The sequence below is a fragment of the Erinaceus europaeus genome, chromosome 6 (genome assembly GCF_950295315.1).
Source record: "Erinaceus europaeus chromosome 6, mEriEur2.1, whole genome shotgun sequence".
Classification (NCBI taxonomy): domain Eukaryota; kingdom Metazoa; phylum Chordata; class Mammalia; order Eulipotyphla; family Erinaceidae; genus Erinaceus; species Erinaceus europaeus.
Window position 1 is genome coordinate 4,639,799 of NC_080167.1, and position 20,723 is coordinate 4,660,521.

The window sequence follows — 20,723 nt, forward strand, 5'->3', positions numbered from 1 at the left end:
CCTGGTGCTGAGAGAGGAGAGACCCCACAGCCCTGCCCACCCTCCATGGGCTCCCTGGGTGCTGTGCCTGGTGCTGAGAGAGGAGAGACCCCACAGCCCTGCCCACCCTCATGGGGCTCCCTGGGTGCTGTGCAGGGTGCTGAGAGAGGAGAGACCCCCACAGCCCTGCCCACCCTCCATGGGGCTCCCTGGGTGCTGTCCATGGTGCTGAGAGAGGAGAGACCCCACAGCCCTGCCCACCCTCCATGGGACTCCCTGGGTGCTGTGCCTGGTGCTGAGAGAGGAGAGACCCCACAGCCCTGCCCACCCTCATGGGGTTCCCTGGGTGCTGTGCAGGGTGCTGAGAGAGGAGAGACCCCACAGCCCTGCCCACCCTCCATGGGACTCCCTGGGTGCTGTGCCTGGTGCTGAGAGAGGAGAGACCCCACAGCCCTGCCCACCCTCATGGGGTTCCCTGGGTGCTGTGCAGGGTGCTGAGAGAGGAGACACCCCACAGCCCTGCCCACCCTCCATGGGCTCCCTGGGTGCTGTGCCTGGTGCTGAGAGAGGAGAGACCCCACAGCCCTGCCCACCCTCCATGGGATCCCTGGGTGCTGTCCATGGTGCTGAGAGAGGAGACACCCCATAGCCCTGCCCACCCTCCATGGGCTCCCTGGGTGCTGTGCAGGGTGCTGAGAGAGGAGAGACCCCACAGCCCTGTCCACCCTCCATGGGCTCCCTGGGTGCTGTGCAGGGTGCTGAGAGAGGAGAGACCCCCACAGCCCTGCCCACCCTCCATGGTGCTCCCTGGGTGCTGTGCCTGGTGCTGAGAGAGGAGACACCCCACAGCCCTGCCCACCCTCCATGGGCTCCCTGGGTGCTGTGCAGGGTGCTGAGAGAGGAGAGACCCCCACAGCCCTGCCCACCCTCCATGGGGCTCCCTGGGTGCTGTCCATGGTGCTGAGAGAGGAGAGACCCCACAGCCCTGCCCACCTTCCATGGGGCTCCCTGGGTGCTGTGCAGGGTGCTGAGAGAGGAGAGACCCCACAGCCCTGCCCACCCTCCATGGGCTCCCTGGGTGCTGTGCAGGGTGCTGAGAGAGGAGAGACCCCACAGCCCTGCCCACCCTCCATGGGACTCCCTGGGTGCTGTGCCTGGTGCTGTGCATGGTGGAGCCGGGTCTGGAGCCCAGGCCCCCACACAGTGAGGCATGTGCCCTGTTTCCCACTGTGGGTGGACATCCCCATCACCCTCACGGCCACCCCCCTCGAAGGTGAGCTGCCTCTGTCGCTGGCGGCCTGCACCAACCAGCCGCACATCGTGCACTACCTGACGGAGAACCCCCACAAGAAGGCTGACCTGCGGCGCCAGGACTCCCGCGGCAACACCGTGCTGCACGCTCTGGTGGCCATCGCAGACAACACCCGCGACAACACGCGCTTCGTCACCAAGATGTACGACTTGCTGCTGCTCAAGTGCGCCCGCCTCTTCCCCGACAGCAACCTGGAGGCCCTGCTCAACAGCGACGGGCTCTCGCCCCTCATGATGGCCGCCAAGACTGGCAAGATCGGGGTGAGCGCGGAGGGGCCGCCCTCGCCGCTGCCTTCCTCCTGGGGTGCCTCTCCTCGCCCCTCGCCCCTGACGGGCCGGGTCGGGGTGGCCTCCAGGCTCTGTCCTCTCCCGGCCTGTGACCTTGGGCCTCTCACCGCCTGCCTGTGCCTCAGTTTCCCCACCTGTAGGAGGGGGGGTCGTGCCATGGTGTAGTGCGGGGGGTGTGACCTCGGTTCTCGCGTGCCCACCAGAGACAGCAGCAGGGGCGACAGGGGGCCTGGGTGGTCCTGCTGCCCTGGTCACCTGGAGGGGACACTGGTGACAGCTCAGGACTGGGAGGGTGCTGGGGGAGGAGGGAGAGGGGGAGGGAGAAGAGAAAGGAGGAGGAGGAGAGGGAGGAGGTGGGGAAGGAGAAAAAAGGAGTAGGGAGAAGAGGAAGAGGAGGAGGAGAAAGATGAGGGGCGGCAGAGGAAAAGGGGGAGGCAGAGAAGAGAGGGAGAGGAGGAGGAGGCAGAGGATGAAGGAGAGGAGAGAGGGAGAGGAGGAGGAGGCAGAGGATGAAGGAGAGGAGAGAGGGAGAGGAGGAGGAGGCAGAGGATGAAGGAGAGGAGAGAGGGAGAGGAGAGAGGGAGAGGAGGAGGAGGAGGAGGGAGCATCCCTTTTCCTCTGAGCCTGCAGGGGGAGGGAGATGGCTCAGTGAGGACCACCCTGTCCCCTGTCCCATCCCATGTCCCCGTCCTGTTCTGTCCCGTTTTTTCCCCTGTCCCATCCTGTCCTGTGTCCTGTCCCGTCCCATTTTTTCCTCTGTCCCCCATCCCCTGTCCTGTCCCGTCCTGCCCCCTGTCCTGTCCCATCCTGCCCCTTGTCCTGTCCCCCTGTCCTGCCCCTTGTCCTGTCCCCCTGTCCTGCCCCTTGTCCTGTCCCCCTGTCCTGCCCCTTGTCCTGTCCCTTGTCCTGCCCCCCTGTTCTGCCCCATCCTGCCCCTTTTCCTATCCCCTTGTCCTGTCCCCCTGTCCTGCCCCTTGTCCTGTCCCTTGTCCTGCCCCTTGTCCTGCCCCCCTGTTCTGCCCCATCCTGCCCCTTTTCCTATCCCCTTGTCCTGTCCCCCTGTCCTGTCCCTTGTCCTGCCCCTTGTCCTGTCCCCCTGTCCTGCCCCCATCCTGTCCCCGTCCTCTCCCCCGTCCTGTCCCCCTGTCCCGTCCCCCTGTCCCCCGTCATGTCCCCTGTCCTGTCCCCCTGTCCTGTCCCCCATCCTGTCCCCCCGTCCTGTCCCCCCGTCCTGTCCCTCTGTCCCGTCCTGCAGATCTTCGCGCATATCATCCGCCGGGAGGTGACTGACGAGGACACTCGCCACCTGTCCCGCAAGTTCAAGGACTGGGCCTACGGGCCCGTCTACTCCTCGCTCTACGACCTTTCGTCACTGGACACCTGTGGGGAGGAGGCCTCGGTGCTGGAGATCCTGGTCTACAACGGCAAGATTGAGGTGCCTCCGCCCCCCACCCCCCCACCCCCGACCAGCTGAGGGCTGGGGTGGAGTGTGCAGGGCTCGATTGTGGATCTCTGCCCTGGCCGCCACTTCTCTCCTGGGACCCGACTCCCCACCCTGCTTCCAGCCTCAGAGGCCCCCTGCCTGGGACCAGGGATTTTCACTGCGTTCAGTCCAGGAGAGCAGAAGGCCTCAGCACCCCAGGTCCCTTTATCATTCAGAGAGAGAGAGAGAGAAAGGCAGAGAGGGGCAGAGGGAGAGATACCACAACAGCTTGATGCCTCCCCAGTGCAGTGGGGTTCCCAGCTCCCAGGTGTTGTGCCCTGAGCAGACACCCTCCCCGGTGAGCTCTCTGGCCCTTATCTCATAAATTCTTTTTTTTAAAAGATTTTATTTACTTATTCATGAGAAACATAGGAGGAGAGAGAGAGAACCAGACTTAACTCTGGTACATGTGCTGCCAGGCATTGAACTCAGGACCTCATGCTTGAGAGTCTGATGCTAATCCACTGCGCCACCTCCTGGACCACACTTATCTCATAAATTCTAAAGCTGAAACTACAGTTAACTTAGTTTCTCTATGTACATAGACATTGCTTCTTCAAGACATCCTTACATCCTTTCAATATTAAGTTTTTTTTTTTCTTATCAGAGCACAGCTTAGCTCTGGTTTATGGTTATGGCGGTGCAGGGGATTGAACCTGCAGCTTTGGAGCCTCAGGCATGAGAGTCTCTTTGCATAACTATTATGCTATCTACCCCCGCCCTTCTCCTCCTCCTCTTTTTTTTTTTTTTTCCTCCAGGGTTATTGCTGGGGCTCATGCTGGCACTACAAATCCACTGTTTCTGGTGGCCATTTTTTCCATGTTATTAGACAGGACAGAGAAATGGAGAGAGGATGGGGGATAGAGAGGGAGAAAGAGAGATGCCTGCAAACCCACTTCACTGCTTGTGAAGCGATCCCCCTGCAGGTGGGGAGCCGGGGGCTCAAACTCGGCTTCTTGTGCTTGTGTGTGCACTTAAACAGAGGCACCACCATCCAGCCACCTTAAAAATACTTTCTATGGCCAGCGAAAGAGCTCACTTGGATAGTAATGTTCTGCCATGTAGAGGACCCAGGTTCAGGTCTAGCACCCACCACAGTGAAGGAAGCTTCTCTCTCTTCCTCCATCTAAAATAAATAAATAAATAAATAATATTAACATAATTTAAAATATGCTTTTCAGAGCTGAGGTTTAACACACCTATGATTTTACCACCCCAAGCTGCTTTTTCATTCAGATACATGGGGTGGGGGTGTGGGGGGGACACACCAAAGCACTGAGCTTCCTCTGGTGCTATGGTACTTTCATGTGGTGCTGGGACTGGACCCGAAGAAGATATACACCCTCCCTGTGAGCCCATCTCCGGCCTGCCCACAGACTTTCTGTTCTGACAAAGGCCCCACTGCCTGGGGTCCCGGGGACTTCGGGGCCCCCAGACCCAGACGTCTGTCGGCCCTGCCTCCGCAGAACCGTCACGAGATGCTGGCCGTGGAGCCCATCAACGAGCTGCTGTGTGACAAGTGGCGCAAATTCGGGGCCGTGTCCTTCTACATAAACGTGGCGTCCTACCTGTGCGCCATGATCATCTTCACCCTGACCGCCTACCACCAGCCGCTGGAGGGTGCCGTGAGTGCCCGCCCCGGGGAAGGGAGCCAGGGGGGTTGTGGGTCGGACGGGGGCTGCAGGGAGCCTGAGGACTGCGCCCCCCCCAGCCGCCCTACCCGTACCGCACCACACCGGACTACCTGCGGCTGGCGGGTGAGCTGATCACACTGGGCACCGGGGTGCTCTTCTTCTTCACCAACGTGAGTGCTCCCAGGCCTCCACCACCTCCTCCTCCTCCTCTCAGCTCCCTCCTCCTCCTCCCACTCCTCCTCTTTCTCCTCTTCTCAGCTCCCTCCCCCTCCTCTTCCTCCTCCTCCTCTTCCTTCTGCTTCTCCTCCTCTTCCTCCCCCTCCTCCTGCTCCTCCTCCTTTTCCTCCTCTTCCCTCCTCCTGCCCCTCCTCCCTCCATCTCACCTGCCTCCTCCTGGCCTCCAGATTAAAGACCTGTTCATGAAGAAATGCCCCGGAGTGAACTCTCTCTTCATCGACGGCTCCTTCCAGCTGCTCTAGTGAGTAGACAAGGGGGTGAGCCGGCCGACCTTCCCAATGCTCAGCAGAACCCTGCCTCCTGCACCCTGCCTCCTGCCTCCTGCCCCCTGCCCCCTGCCACCTTCAGCTTGGTGTGCTGGGACGGATTGCTGATGTCTGCAGGGGAGCCCCTCTAGGCTGGATATGGGTGCTGAGCTTGACTAGTGATGTCTGCCCTGGGCACGGGCTGGCAGCCACCTGGGAGTTAGAGACAGTGACACTGACTCGGACCTCAGTCTCCACCCAACACTGGGACGTTCCTCCTATCATCTCCCTCCTCTTCCACCTCCTCTCCCTCCACTTCCTCCTCTCAGCTCCCTCCTCCCCCTGCTCCCAGCTCCCATCTCAAGTCCCTTGAGGGCCGGGTAGGACCTGGGTGGGGGGCGCACAGGAGCCCCAATGGTTGCATGTGGCTGAGAGCCCAGAGGTGGCCCTGCAGACCCTCTGCTCTGCCGGGGGGGGGGGGGGGGGCTGGGGCGCGGTGCCCTGCAGAGGCTGACCCCGGCACCCCACCCGTGGGCCTGCGCCCGGCCCAGCTTCATCTACTCGGTGCTGGTGATCCTGGCGGCCTCGCTCTACCTGGCAGGCGTGGAGGCCTACCAGGCCGTCATGGTGTTCGCCCTGGTCCTGGGCTGGATGAACGCCCTCTACTTCACGCGCGGCTTGAAGCTGACGGGGACCTACAGCATCATGATCCAGAAGGTGCGGCCGGGCCGGTTCCCTCGGAGAGGGGCACACGGGGAGGGAGCCGCAGGGTGGGGGGCCCACGGATCGTCTCCCCCAGATCCTCTTCAAGGACCTCTTCCGCTTCCTGCTGGTCTACTTGCTCTTCATGATCGGCTATGCCTCAGGTGAGTGCGGACGGAAGCCCACGGGGCAGACGGGCAGGCGGGGACAGCCCAGGCCCCCAGCCTCACCGATAATGCTGCTCTTTGGGGTTTAAAGTCGGCCCAAGTTGATACCATGCAGGAGGACCCGGGTTCAAGCCCTGAGTCCCCACCTGCAGAAAGCTTCACAAGTGGCAGAGCAGGTCTGCGGACATCTGTCTCTCTCTCCCTCTGAATCTCCCTCTATATCTCTTTCATCCTTAGGTTTGTTTTTTTAATATTTCTTCTTTTTTTAATTTTTATTTTATTTAATTATTTATTTATTCCCTTTTGTTGCCCTTGTTGTTTTTTTATTGTTATAGTTATTATTGTTGTTGTCGTTGTTGGATAGGATAGAAAGAAATGGAGAGAGGAGGGGAAGACAGAGAGGGGGAGAGAAAGACAGACACCTGCAGACCTGCTTCACCGCCTGGGAAGCGACTCCCCTGCAGGTGGGGAGCCGGGGGCTCGAACCGGGATCCTTATGCCTTGCACCACCTGCGCTTAACCCGCTGCGCTACAGCCCGACTACCTTCTTTTTTCTTAATATTTATTTCCCTTTTGTTGCCCTTGTTGTAGTTATTATTGTTGTTGATGTCCTTGTTGGATAGGACAGAGAGAAATGGAGAGAGGAGGGGAAGACAGAGAGGGGGAGAGAAAGACAGACACCTGCAGACCTGCTTCACCGCCTGTGAAGCGACTCCCCTGCAGGTGGGGAGCCGGGGGCTCAAACTGGGTTCCTTACGTCGATCCTTGTGCTTTCTTCTTTTTAGATCTTTTAACTTATTTATTATTAGATAGGACAGAGAGAAAGTAAGAGGTGGTTTATGGTAGTACAGGGAATTGACCCCAGGACTTTGGAGCCTCAGGCATGAAAGTCTCTTTGCATAACCGTTATGCTGTCTACCTCCAACCCCAGCCCCCGTCCCCATCATTGCCTACCAAAGAAAAACAAGTTAGGGATTAGTTGACCCCAAATGGTGGAAAAGGCTGAGATAAACAAGTCTGGAGGGGCCTGGTGGTGGAGCACCTGGTTGAGTGTCCACATCACAGTGCACAAAGATGTGGGTTTGAGTCCCTGGTCCCCACCTGCAGGGGAGTCGCTTCACAGGCGGTGAAGCAGGTCTGCAGGTGTCTCTCTCCTCTCTCCACCTCTTACTTTCTCTCTGTCCTATGTAATAACTCTCAATTTCTCTCTGTCCTGTTTAATAAAAATACAAATAACAGAAAAGAGAAAAAGCAGCTGCCAGAGTGGTGGATTCTTAGCATAGGCAGCAAACCCCAGCGATAACCCTGGTGGCAATAAAAAAAGTAAAATAACATAACACAACATATCATAAAATATAGGAAGTAATTTTTTAAAGAATTTATTTATTAATGAGAAAGATAGGAGGAGAGAGAAAGAACCAGACTGCACTCAGGTACATGTGCTGCTGCGGATTGAACTCGGCACCTCATGCTTGACAGTCCAACATTTTATCCACTGTGCCGCCTCCCGGACCATAGAAAGTCTTTTTAAGGGAGTCAGGCAGTCGTGCAGCGTGTTAAGCGCAGGTGGCGTAAAGCACAAGGACCGGCGTAAGGATCCCGGTTCGAGCCCTGGCTCCCCACCTGCAGGGGAGTCGCTTCACAAGCGGTGAAGCAGGTCTGCAGGTGTCTGTCTTTCTCTCCCCCTCTCTGTCTTCCCCTCCTCTCTCCATTTCTCTCTGTCCTATCCAACGACATCAATAACTAAAACAATAAAAAAACAAGGACAACAAAAGGAAATAAATAATAAATATTTAAAAGTAATCTTTTTAAAAAAAGATAGACTTTTTAAAAAGCAAGTCTGGGTGAGCAGGGCGGTGGCACAGCGTGTTAAGGGTACATGGCAGAAAGCGCACAGATGGGCATCAGGATCCCGGTTTGAGCCCCCAGCTCCCCACCTGCAAGGGGTTCGATTCACAGGCAGTGAAGCAGGTCTGCAGGTGTCTGTCTTTCTTTCCCCCTCTCTGTCTTCCCCTCCTCTCTCCATTTCTCTCTGTCCTATCCGACAACAATGACATCAATAACAACAACGACGATAAACAGCAAGGGCAACAAAAGGGAAAAATAGAGTATAAAAATTATTTTTTAAAAAGCAAGTCTGGATGCCAGACAGGAAAAGAAAAACAAGGGGGCTGGGTGGTGGTGCACCTGGCTGAGCGCACACATTGCAGGGCACAAAGACCCAGGTTCAAGCCCCCAGTCCCCACCTGCAGGGGGAAAGCTTCCTAAGTGATGAGGTAGGGCTGCAGGTGTCTCTCTCTCTCCCTCTCTTCCTTCCTCTCAATTTCTGGCTTTATCCAACAAATAAATAAAGAGAACGAAAAAGAAAGAAAGAAAGAAAGAAAGAAAGAAAGAAAGAAAGGAAGGAAGGAAGCAAAGCAAAACAAGGAGGCTGCGGGTTCGAGCCCGGCCACCGAGCCTCCGTGCCCACCCGCCCGCAGCCCTGGTCTCCCTCCTGACGCCGTGCGCCAACCTGCGGGCCTGCCCTGAGCCCGGGGACACCAACTGCACGGCGCCCAGCTACCCCGCCTGCCGCGACGCCGACACCTTCAGCACCTTCCTGCTGGACCTGTTCAAGCTGACCATCGGCATGGGCGACCTGGAGCTGCTGCGGGGCACCAGGTACCCCGCCGTCTTCGCCGTCCTGCTGGTCACCTACATCGTGCTCACGTTCGTGCTGCTGCTCAACATGCTGATAGCGCTCATGGGCGAGACGGTGGGCCAGGTCTCCAAGGAGAGCAAGCACATCTGGAAGCTGCAGGTGCCCGGCGCCCCGGCTGCCGCCACCCCTCCCCCCCACCCCCTGGTTCGTTTGGCCTCCAGGGTTATCGCAGGGGCTCACTACGAATCCACTGCTCCTGGTGGCCATTTTTTCCATTATATTTATTTTATTTTAGAAAATATTTATTTATTTATTCCCCTTTGTCGCCCTTGTTGTATTGTTGTAGTTATTGTTGTTGTTATTGATGTCGTCATTGTTGGATAGGACAGAGAGAGATGCAGAGAGGAGGGGAAGACAGAGAGGAGGAGAGAAAGACAGACACCTGCAGACCTGCTTCACCGCCTGTGAAGCGACTCCCCTGCAGGTGGGGAGCCGGGGGCTCGAACCGGGATCCTTAAGCCGGTCCTTGCGCTTTGTGCCCCGTGCGCTTAACCTGCTGCGCTACCGCCTGACTCCCTATTTTATTTTATTTTTATTTTATTTATTTATTTGTCTCCAGGGTTACTGCTGGGGCTCGGTGCCAGCACTACGAATCCACTGCTCCGGGTGCTGTTTTTGCCCATTTTTGTTGCCCTGGTTGTTGTTATTATTGTCATTGTTGTTGTTGTGTAGGACAGACAGAAATGGAGGAGGGGAAGTCAGAGAGGGGGAGAGAAAGACAGACACCTGCAGACCTGCTTCACCGCCTGGGAAGCGACCTCCCTGCAGGAGGGGAGCTGGGGGCTTGAACAGGGGTCCTTGTGCTTCATACTGTGTGTGCTTAACCGGGTGTGTCACGCCCCCCCCCTCATTTTTTCAAATTTTATTGGGCAGGACAGAAAGTAATTGAGAGAGGAGGAGGAAACGGAGAGGGAGAGAAAGACAGACACCTGCAGACCTGCTTTGCCGCTAGTAAGGCCAACTCTTTGCAGGCGGGGAGCCATGGCTCAAACCTGGGTCCTTGTGTTTAGTGGTATGTGCACTCAGCTGGGTGCACCACTGCCTGCCCTTTGCTTGTTGAGAGAGAGAGAAAGTGAGAGGGGAGGAGAGACTTCTGGCCTCGTCTGAGGGGCATCTCACCCGCCCCGGGCTCCCCGCTCACTGGGAACCAGGGGCTCATGGGTGTTGGGGGCCCAGGGTGACCGCTGCCTCCCCCACAGTGGGCCACCACCATCCTAGACATCGAACGTTCCTTCCCTGTGTTCCTGAGGAAGGCTTTCCGCTCCGGCGAGATGGTGACGGTGGGCAAGAGCTCTGACGGGACCCCCGACCGTAGGTGGTGCTTCAGGTGAGGGGGGGGGTGGCCCCAGCTCAGCTCCACAGGAATCGGTGGGGCCTCACCTGAGTGACGACACCCGGCACCTCTGCTCGCGGGCCAGGGGGCTCACGTTCTATGGGGGCATCAGCAGGGGGACGGCAGCACCTTGGTGGACAGGGAAACTGAGGCACTAACAGCACCAGGGCTTGGACTCTGGGCAGCGAGAAGAAATGGAGGAATTTACCGCTTCTGCTGGCTTCCCTCCCCTGTCGTTTTATTCAATAGGACAGAGAGAAAATGAAAGGGGAGGAAGAGATAGACAGACAGACAGACAGAGAAAGAGACACACCTTCAGACCCGCTTCACCATTCGTGAAACATTACCACTACTGGTGGGGATCAAGGGCTCGAACCCAGGTCCTTGTGCATAGGACTGTGTGTGCTTAACATAATGTGCCACCGCCCACCCCCCTTCTCTCTCTATAAATTCTTGGTGCACCAGGGCCTGTACGTTACCACCACCCCAGGTGGACTAATTTATTATTACTCTTTTTTGCTACCAAGATTATCAATGGCGTTCCGTGCCTGCACAATTCCAACATTCCCACTGGTCATCCCCCTCTTTTTCTTTTTGATACAGAGAGAAGTTGAGAGAAGGAGAGAGAGAGACACCTGCAGCACTGTGTCACCACTCATGAGGCTTCCCCTTGTAGGCAGTGACGGGGACTTGAACCTGGGACACTGCATTGTAACGGCTGTGCTCAATTAGGCGTGCCCCCCCCCTTGGACTCTGTTAGTGGAGAGCTGCCGGAGGCCCGGCGGTGGCACACCTGGTTAAGTGCACAGGTTACATGAGCAAGGACCAGGGTTTGAGTCCCTGGTCCCCACTTGCAGGGGCGGCGCTTCACCAGTGACGGACCAAATCTGCAGGTGTCTCTCTATCTCTCCTCTCAAATTCTCTCTGTCCTGTCGAAGAAAAAAGAAATTAGGGCCACCAGGAGCTGTGGAATCCGGATGTAGGCACTGAGTCCCAGTGATAACCCTGGTGGCAAATGAGAGAGAGGGGGAGAAATTGAAGAAGAGGGAGGGGGAGGAACTGCAGCACTGCCTCAAGGCTCGTGAAGCTTCCCCCTGTAGGTGGGGACCTGGGGCTTGAACCTGGGACTCTGTGCATGGTGATGTGTGTGCTCACCTGACTGAGAGAGAGCTGCAGGCGACAGGAGACATGGTACTGCCGTGCTCAGTGCCCTCCTCTGGGGCTGACACACAAGCCCGTCCTTGAGCCTGACCCTGTGCCGTCTGTCTCCCTGCACTGGAAGCATCGTGGAGGGGCCCGTGGGGGACCGTCCCGGCTTTGGGGCGCCCCTGAGCCGCCCTCTGCTGTGGCCCCACAGGGTGGACGAAGTGAACTGGTCCCACTGGAACCAGAACCTGGGCATCATCAACGAGGACCCGGGCAGGAACGAGGCCTACCAGTACTACGGCTTCTCCCACACCGTGGGCCGTCTGCGCAGGGGTGCGTGCAGGGGGTGGGGGGCAAGGAGAGGGAGCCCCGGTTTCTGCTCCCCTAGTTGGCCTGGAGCAGCCCTGTCCTCATCTGGGACTTGGAGCTCAGTATGGAGGGTGGGGGTCTCTCTGTGGATAGGGGGCATCCCCGTGGAGGGTGGGGTTCCCTTGAGGATTTGGGGGTCCCTGTGAAGGATGTTGGGTCCTGTGGAGGATGGGGGTTTCTCTGTGAGGATAGGGATGCATGGAGGGTGAAAGTCCCCGTGGAGGGTGAGGGTCTTTGTGAGGTTGGGGGGCCCACAGAGGGGGAGGGATTCTCTGAGGATGTGGTGCAGTGGAGGGTGGGGGTCTTTGGGAGGTCCACAGAAGAGGAGGGCTTCTTTGTGAGGATGGGGGTGCCTGGAGCTGTTCCCTTGCGATGTGGGTGGCCCTGTAGACCTCTGGCTGTCTCTCTGGTCCCCCCACGTGGCCGCTGTCCCTCCAGCCTGGGAGCCCCTCCGTGCCCCAGGCTGTGGGGGTGTTGGGACACCCTGACTCCGAGGGGGGCACAGTGGCCGACCGCCCCCTCCCCACAGACCGGTGGTCGTCCGTGGTGCCGCGAGTGGTGGAGCTGAACAAGAGCACCGGCCCGGACGAGGTGGTGGTACCCCTAGACGGCCTGGGCAAGGTCGGCTGTGACAGCCGCCCCCCCAAGTGGAGGACCGAGGACGCCCCCCTCTAGCTGCACCACCCCAGCCCGCCCACTGCCTCCCACCGCCCGTCAGCTCTTCAGGGGCACATCCCCGTGGCGTCCTCGGACCCTGCTTCCACCCCAGAGGCGAGGGCCGAGTGGACACGCCAGGGAGGCCCTAAGACCCTCTCTGCCCCCTGGACCCAGGCGGAGGCTCCAGCTGCTTGTCTTGCTCCCATGGAGCCACAGAAGCAAAGCCCCCTCCCCACGCAGGGCCCAGCCCTCCTTTATTTATTTACACTGCTCTCAGGACAATTCAGCCCCTGCCCCCAGCAGGGTGGTGTCCAGGAGCCCAGCTTGCTGGGTGCTGGGTGCTGGGTGCTGGCCCTGGGTGGGGAGACACCTCCTCATCCTCTTGGGGCTGGTGGTGCTTAATAAAAGGTCACTTGTTGATGGTGGAGATGGTGTCAGGCATGTGGGTGTTGTGCCTCTGCTGGGGGTCACTTCTCTAGGGCTTTGTGGGGTGGGCTTCCCCAGGAAACAGAAACACCGCCCTACTCAGAGGAGCTCACCAGTCCCACGAGGCGCCTGAATGTCTGCTCCTCCATGTCTTCAAGAGCTAAGAATTGTCCTCTGCATGCGTGTGTGGCCAGCAGTGCAGAAGCTTCTTAGCAGAGGTCTGCTAAGCTGCTCTGCTGGGGGTGGGGGGGTTCTGTAACTCCAAAGCTGTTTCTGGTGGGGGGGAGCAGGATTGAAAATGTTTTCAAGCTGTGGAAAGTGACTTTTCCCAGAGCCCTTCACAGTGTGAGCCATACATGGAGTGGGGGTGACAAAATGGTGGCAGGTGACCCGTTGGACGGAGTCCCTTCGAGGAGAGCATGTCCCCTCGCCAATGTTCGCTCTCTCTCTCTCTCTCTCTGGAACGTGGGCTTCTTCAGAGATTCAGTGATGCTCAGGTTGGCCAGAGGAAACCCAGATCCTTGCGAAAGGAACATTCATTTATTTTTAGATAGGGCAGAGAGAAATTCAGAGAGGACGGGGAGATAGAGGGAGAGACAGATGGACACCTGCAGATCTGCTTGTGAAGCAGACTCCCTGCAGGTGGGAAGCTGGGGCTCAAACCTGGATCCTTGAGCTTGGTGACATGTGTGGTTAACTGTGTGCGCCACTGCCTGGCCTTCTGAAAGAAACATTCTCATACACCAAAGAGTCTTCACAGAGAGAGACACACACACACACACACACACTAGGACACTTCTCCACCAAACACAGCGCTCCCCTGGCACTGTGGGGCTGCCATGTGGTGTCAGAACTTGAACCCAGGACCCTGTGCCTGGCAAGGCACCTGCCCCACTCGCTGAGCCACCTCCGGCCCATGTTTATTATCATTATTATTTGAAGTACAGTTGTGTGGCATAGCTAACAGGCAGGGCTGCTGTCACTGGGACCCAGACAGGGCAGAAAACTGAGCGCTGACTCCCATCCACACTGTGGAGGAGAAAGCTGAGGCTTGGAGTGAGGATTTGTGGGTGCTCATCTGGTGAGGGGCACAGGTGACATTGGGATCCTGGCTTCCTGCCTCCACACCTGCCTGGAGAGAAGACATTATTTTCTTCCTTCCTTTCAGATTTTTCCTTATTATTATTATATTATTATTATTATTATTTGCCTCCAGGGTTATCAGTGGGGCTCGGTGCCTGCACTATGAATCCACTGCTCCTGGAGGCTATTTTCCCCCATTTTTGTTGCCCTTGTTGTTGTTTTTGTTATTGTTGGATAGGACAGAGAGAAATCGAGAGGAGGAAGACTGAGAGAAAGACAGACACCTGCGGACCTGCTTCACTGCCCGTGAAGTGACTCCTCTGCAGGTGGGGAGCCGGGATCTTGAACTGGGATCCTTGTGCAGGTCCTTGTGCTTTGCTCCATGTGCGCTTAACCCGCTGCACTACTGCCCAGACCCCCTAGAATTTCCTTTTTTAAAAAAAATCTTGGGAGTCGGGTGGTAGCACAGTGGATTAAGGGCAGTGGTGCAAAGCACAAGGACCAGCATAAGGATCCCGGTTCAAGGCCCCGGCTCCCCACCTGCAGGGGGGGTCGCTTCACAGGCGGTGAAGCAGGTCTGTAGGTGTCTGTCTTTTTCTCCTCCTCTCTGTCTTCCCCTCCTCTCTCCAGTTCTCTCTGTCCTATCCAACAACGACGACATCAATAACAACAACAAAAATTATAACAATAAAACAACAAGGGCAACAAAAGAAAATTTAAAATAAATAAATAAATACAAAAATAAAACAACAAGGGCAACAAAAGGGAGGGAATAAATAAGTAAGTATAAAATCTATTTATTTATTATTGGATAGAGACAGAGAGAAATTGAGAGGGGAAGAGGGAGATAGAGAGGGGGAGAGTTGCCCGCAGCCTTGCTTCACCACTTGTGAAGCTCCCTCTCAACCCCTACAGGTGGGGACTGGGAGCTTGAACCCAGGTCCTTGCTCACTGTAGTGTGTGAGCTCAACCAGGTACGCCTGGCCCTTCTTTTATACATTTTTTTCTTACTGGATAGGACAGAGAGAAATTGAGAGGGGAGAAGGAGATAAGATACCTGCAGTTCATTCTTCACGGCTTGTGAAGCTTCCCCCCTCCCTGCAAGGTGGGGAGCAGGGGCTCGAACCCAGGTCCTTAGGCATGTTAACATTCTGATACTGGAGAGTTGGGGGCAGCAGGGCCAGGACACGTCACCGTCCCTCACCTGTCCCCCCACGGGTTTCGTACCGTGTGCGGGTGCAGCTTGAACTGTGACGAGGCACTCGGGTGTCACGGCTGACAGGAGGGCTTTCTTCACCGCAGCTGAAGGCACCACCGGGAAATCATTAGTGTGAGCGGCGTGGAAGATAAAGCCCCTCCCGTCCCCGGCAGAAGACACTGTCCCGGGAACTCTCGCTCGTTCGTAATTGAACAATTGGCGCGTGTGCCATGAGTAGGTCATTACCACGTCCCCGACACTATTAGCTGTTATTTCTGTTTTAGATGAGTGCTGGGAGTGGGTCGTTTGTTTTTTTCCCCCCTGATCGAATGCCCTTCCCCACCACGCTGTTCGCCCCACCAAGCACAGGCTTCTGGCATTTCCCTGGATGGAGTGGTAGCATGGCTGGCGTCTACGTCCCGCCCAGATAGGGCTGTGAGGGCTCATTCTGGGGGGTAGAGTGGGGGGGCTGTACCAGGGTCCTCAGCTGCCACTGGTTCCTGGCCTCCCCAAGAACATCTCTGCATGCGACCAGGAGTCCCTCCTCTTGACTGTTTAGAGACTCGGGGTCACTGGGGAGCAGGGCATGTGGTCACCCCAAGATTTCAGGTAGAAACAAAACAAGGCGTATCGGGTTAAGGCAGTAGCGCAGTGGGTTAAGCGCACTTGACGCAAAGCACAAGGATGGACGGAAGGATCCCCGTTCGAGCCCCCAGCTCCCCACCTTCAGGGGGAGTCGCTTCACAGGCGGTGAAGCAGGTCTGCAGGTGTCTGTCTTTCCCTCTCTCTGTCTTCCCCTCCTTTCTTGATTTCTCTCTGTCCTACCCAACAACGAACGGCATCAACAACAACAATAACTACAACAAGGCTACAACAAGGGCAACAAAAGGGGGAAAAATGGCCTCCAGGAGCAGTGGATTCATGGTGCAGGCACTGAGCCCCAGCAATAACCCTGGAGGCAAAATAAAATAAAAAACAAGGCATATCCTGAAGCTGTAATATGCAAGACACACCCCCCACCCCAGGAGGAAGCCTGGCTTCGTGTGTGTGTGTGTGTGTGTGTGTGTGTGTGTGTGTGTGTGTGTGTGTGTGTCCCCTCAGGCAGGCTGCTTCCCCCTCTGGGCCTCACTTTTTCTTCTTTTGCCTCCAGGGTTATTGCTGGGGCTCAGTGCACACACTACAAACCCACTGCTCCTGGAGGCCATTTATTTCCCATTTTATTAGACAGGACAGAAAGAATCTGAGAGAGGAGTGGGAGATAGTGAGGGAGAGAGAGAGACACCTGCAGACGGTTGCTTCACAATTTGTGAAGCAACCCCCTGCAGGTGGGGAGCTGGGGGCTCGAACTCGGATCCTTGAGTTGGTCCTTGCGCTTAGTACTACATACACTTTACTTTTCTCATCTTCCAGATGGGGTGCTCACCCAATAACTCCTCCAGGAAGGGATGCTCCTCTCTCTCTGGCCCTAAGGGGACATGATGGGTAGACAAAGATCACTTAGGAGGCCCCAGAACAGGTGACCCATCGGCCCAGGCTGGAGGGTACAGGGGCAGCTTTGTGCTGCAGTTGGGGAAACTGAGGCTCCTCTCCAGGAAGGAACAGGAACTGACTCTCTCTTCCCAGCACAGACTGTATGGACGCCGTGGGCTCCCTGGGGAGGCAGCAGGGAGAGGGTGCCATGGAGGGGGGGCTGCCAGGCAAGTGCCAGGCAGGAGGACTTCTTGGTCTTTAATTGTTAAAATAAAATGGGGGGGGGGCTTCAGCAGTCTGACCTTTTTCAGAGATGAGAAACACACACACACACTCAGGGGAAAACACACACACACACAGGGGAAAACACACACACACACACTCAGGGGGAAACACACACACAGGGGGAAACACACACACACAGAGGGGGAAACACACACACAGAGGGGGAAACACACACACAGGGGGAAACACACACACACAGAGGGGGAAACACACACACAGAAGGGGAAACACACACAGAGGGGGAAACACACACACACAGAGGGGAAAACACACACACAGAGGGGGAAACACACACACACACAGAGGGGGAAACACACACACACACAGAGGGGGAAACACACACCCTGAAGCTTCCCAAGATGCAGTGCTTCCAGGGCTTGACCCTGACAAGAGGCACTGCCCACCTGCACTAGCTCACCAGCGCCCCCTTCCCCAATCTTTATTTTATTTTTAGCCACCAAGGCTGCCCTGGGGCTTTGGGTCTGGGGGATTGGGGAATTCCACCAGCCCTGGGGGTGCTGGGGAGACAGCATCATGGTTCTGCAAAAAGACTCTCATGACTGAGGCTCTAAGGTCCCAGGTTCAGTCCCCAGCACCACCATCAGCCAGAGCTGAGCATTTGTTCATTCAGTAAATAAAAGAGGGTCCTGGTGGTGGTGAACCTGACTGAGTGCAGGTTACTATGCACAGTGACCCAGGTTCCAGTCTCCAGCCCCGACCTGCAGGAGGAAAGCTTCACAAGCGGAGAAGCAGGGCTGCAGGTCACTCTGTTCCCTCTTAAGTTTTCTGACTCAATAATAATAATAGAGAGTGTGGGAGACAGAAAGGGAAAGAGGAGGAAGAGGCAACAGCACCACATAGGATATTTCTTCTTTGCACGGTGCTCCCGGATGGAGGCCAGGGGCTTGAACCTGGGTCCTGGCGTGTGGTCACATGTGATCTGTTGGGTGCATTATCTCCTGTTCCCCCCTATAAAGTTTTTCTTTCTCTCTCTCTCTCTTATTTACCTCAAAGGCTATTGCTGGAGCTTGGTGCCTGCTCTACGAGTCCACTTTTTCTGGAGGCCATTTTTCCTATTTTGTTGGCCTTGTTATTGCTGTCGTTGTTGGATAGGACAGAGAGAAATTGAGAGAGGAGGGGAAGACAGCGAGGGAGACAGACACCTGCAGACCTGCTTCACTGCTTGTGAAGTGACACCCCCCCCCACCCTGCAAGTGGGGAGCTGGGGCCTCAAACCGGGATCCTTGCGCTTTGCACCATGTGTGCTTAACCTGCTGTGCTACCACCCACCCCCACCCCCAGCCCTGACGTGTCTGTTTTTTTTTCTGAGACTGCTGTGGACTGGAGTTGGGGTTCAGCATGCACGTCCTGTGCCTGGTCCCTTCCGCTGAAGTGTCCATTCCAGGAAGCATACCTGGATTGAGTGAGTGATCTACACCCTGTGTCCAGCCCAGGACGGAGTCCTGTGGGTCCCAGGCTCGCTGCTCCATAGCAGAGGGCCCCTTGAGGGACCACTCACTGGGGCCCTTTAAGAGGGCCGGGCTGCACAGCTGCAGGGAGCCCAGTGCAGGAGAGGCTGGGAGCCCAATGCAAGGGATGCTGGGAGCTGAGCCGCTCGGCTGGGTTCTGGTTCTGGGCGCTGTCAGGAGACGGTTCTCAGTGACGAGGGTGAACTCGGGGGTCAAGCACAGAGCACGGGAGGCTCTGAAAGGTGAGTGAGTGCACGGTGCCTTCCCCAGGCCCACCAGGACGTTTCCAGGCCAGAGGGTTGGGGTGGGGATGGGGGGCTGCAAAGTGTGGGGGGGGCTCTGAGCTTCTGCAAGAGGCCCCCTCAGTAGTTGTGGTGGTGAGCAGTGGGAGCTCGGGACCCATGCTTGCTGGTCAGTTCCCGGGCCGTGACCCTCAGGCAGACCAGTGGCGGAGCCCCAAAGATCCCAAGAGATTGAGGGGGCTGGGCAGGACCGCCAGGCTCTGCCAGCAGCATGTTCAGGCAGCCAGAAGTGGGGGGCCCTTGGCTCTCCATTCACTTGTGGTGGTGGGGGGGCTCTAGGCTGGGCAGCCACGTCCTGCCCCAGCTGTGGGCTCTTCAGTGGGTGATTAAGGGTGAGGCCTCACCTGCCTCAGCTTGGTGCACCTGGGCTGGGGGGATGTGGGTGAGGACTGAGCACTGAGTACTGTGGGCAGCTGTAGCTATCACACTGCTGTCGCCCGCCCTGCCCGTGGTCCACACCGGCTGGGCTCCCGGCACATGGTACTGGGGCAGGACTCAAACCCAAGCCCCCAGTGGCCCAGGCAGCGACTTGAAAAGTTGGACAGACTGTTCCAGAAGCCTGGTTTGCCCCCCCCCCGGGGGGGATTGGGGTTTAGGGCAGGGAGAGCCAAGGCGCTTTCTGGAATCTTCCGGATGCTGCTCATGGTGTTGGTGTGGGGGTGGGGTGGGGGCTGAGCTTGTTTCTGGACCCTTCTGGACCTGGCTGGGGAGGTGGCTCAGCTGGTAGTGTGGGACTTGCAGGCCTGGTTCGAGCATTGCCTTCCCACTACACACCCCTCCCCAGCACCTCAGTGAAATAAGTCTCTAAAGGTACCCAAAAGCTCTTGCCCCAAACCCACTTTTTTTTTTTTTGCCTCCAGGGTTATCGCTGGGGCTCAGTGCCTGCACTATGAATGCACTGCCCCTGGAAGCCTTTTTTTTTCATTGTTGATGCTGTTGTTGTTATTGCTTTTTTTTTTTTTTTATTGCTGCTACTGGATAGGACAGAGAGAAACTGAGAGAGGAGGGAAGACGGGGAGAGAAAGATAGACACCTGCAGACCTGCCTCACAGCTTGTAAAGTGACCCCCCCCCCCGCAGGTGGGAAGCTGGGGGCTCGAACTGGGGTCCTTGCGCTTCATGCCATGTGTGCTTAACCCCGCCCCAGACCCACTTTTCAAGGTGGTCAGAAGCTGGGCCCCACTTGCCCCACGGTGGGTGAGGGTGGGGCCCAGCTTTCTCAGTGTGAGGGGCCTGGCCTGGTGAGGAGGGATGGCCCCAGGTACTCCCCTGCTCCTCCCCATTGCCTCGGGCTCCATCTCTGAGTCACTCCAGTAGCAGGAGGTTTCGTGGGTCCCCAGTGCTCTGTCATCACTCGGCCATGCAGGGGTGCTGCGCCCAGTCCCTGCCCGGCTCCCCCCCAGCACGCACACACACACACACACACACACACACACACACACACACACACACACACACAGACCCATCCTGACTGAGGGTGCTTGAGGTTGGGGAGAGCCCGGCACTCAGGGTCCCATCCAGCATGTTCTGTCCCCACTTAGGCCCAGAACCAGTGACCTGTGTGAGGCCTGGACAGAAGGGGTGAGACCTCTGACACGGGTCCCCCAGGCCTGAATGTGGGGTGTTTGAACCCTGACTTCCCAGACTTGCTGTGTAACCTCGGTCACTTGAAGTCTCTGGGTCCATTTCTTCCTGAACACCCCTCGCCCAGCAAGGCAGCCGGGCCCCAGTGAGGTTGAAGATATCAGTTCACAGGCAGCGCCTGGTGCATTGCGGGTGTTGGGGAGGTTGGTTGTGTGAGCTGCTGCAAGTCCCTGGACCCCCGCCGCTGCCCACCATGCTGCCACGTGCCAGCTCAGACATGAGAAAGCAGCTGGGAGTGAAGGGGGATGCTGTTTCAGGCCCTGAGCCCCCTCTGCGGTGTGGGGGCGGGGGTCCCTCCCCGCTCGGTCACTCTAGGGAGTGAGGCTACCAGCAGCCTGTGCCCCAGTGCCCCGTGCCAGGGCTGGCAGGGAGAATGGATGAAGCACTCAGGCCGCCCCAAGGGCTGTCTGGTCCCCAGGGTGCCAACCCCCAGCTACTGGGGAAGGAGGAGTGAGTTCCCCACAACTCCCCAGGGCAGGGAGGGTGGGAGGGGAGGGGAAACCAAACACTGTGAAAACAACCCCACCGGCTGTGTTTTCTTTTTTTTTTTTTTCTCTTTCTCTTCATTTTTAAAACAATATAGTGCAGCCGCACG

At 57.2% G+C, this 20,723-nt stretch overlaps 1 protein-coding gene across 2 annotated transcripts in view; it reads left to right on the plus strand.

Annotated features, from left to right (window-relative positions):
- Positions 1-12,677, plus strand: part of TRPV4 (transient receptor potential cation channel subfamily V member 4) — a 29,080-nt gene extending 16,403 nt beyond the window's left edge. For both annotated transcript variants that reach the window (XM_060192566.1, XM_060192565.1), the window contains exons 6-16: positions 1,253-1,551; positions 2,834-3,013; positions 4,528-4,686; positions 4,773-4,865; positions 5,100-5,173; positions 5,729-5,894; positions 5,977-6,043; positions 8,527-8,846; positions 9,947-10,074; positions 11,438-11,559; positions 12,125-12,677. In XM_060192566.1, coding sequence (XP_060048549.1) covers positions 1,253-1,551; positions 2,834-3,013; positions 4,528-4,686; positions 4,773-4,865; positions 5,100-5,173; positions 5,729-5,894; positions 5,977-6,043; positions 8,527-8,846; positions 9,947-10,074; positions 11,438-11,559; positions 12,125-12,270 — 1,754 coding nt within the window. In that variant the 3' untranslated portion in view covers positions 12,271-12,677. The remainder of the gene's footprint in view (positions 1-1,252; positions 1,552-2,833; positions 3,014-4,527; positions 4,687-4,772; positions 4,866-5,099; positions 5,174-5,728; positions 5,895-5,976; positions 6,044-8,526; positions 8,847-9,946; positions 10,075-11,437; positions 11,560-12,124) is intronic.
- The last annotated feature ends 8,046 nt before the right edge of the window (positions 12,678-20,723 follow it).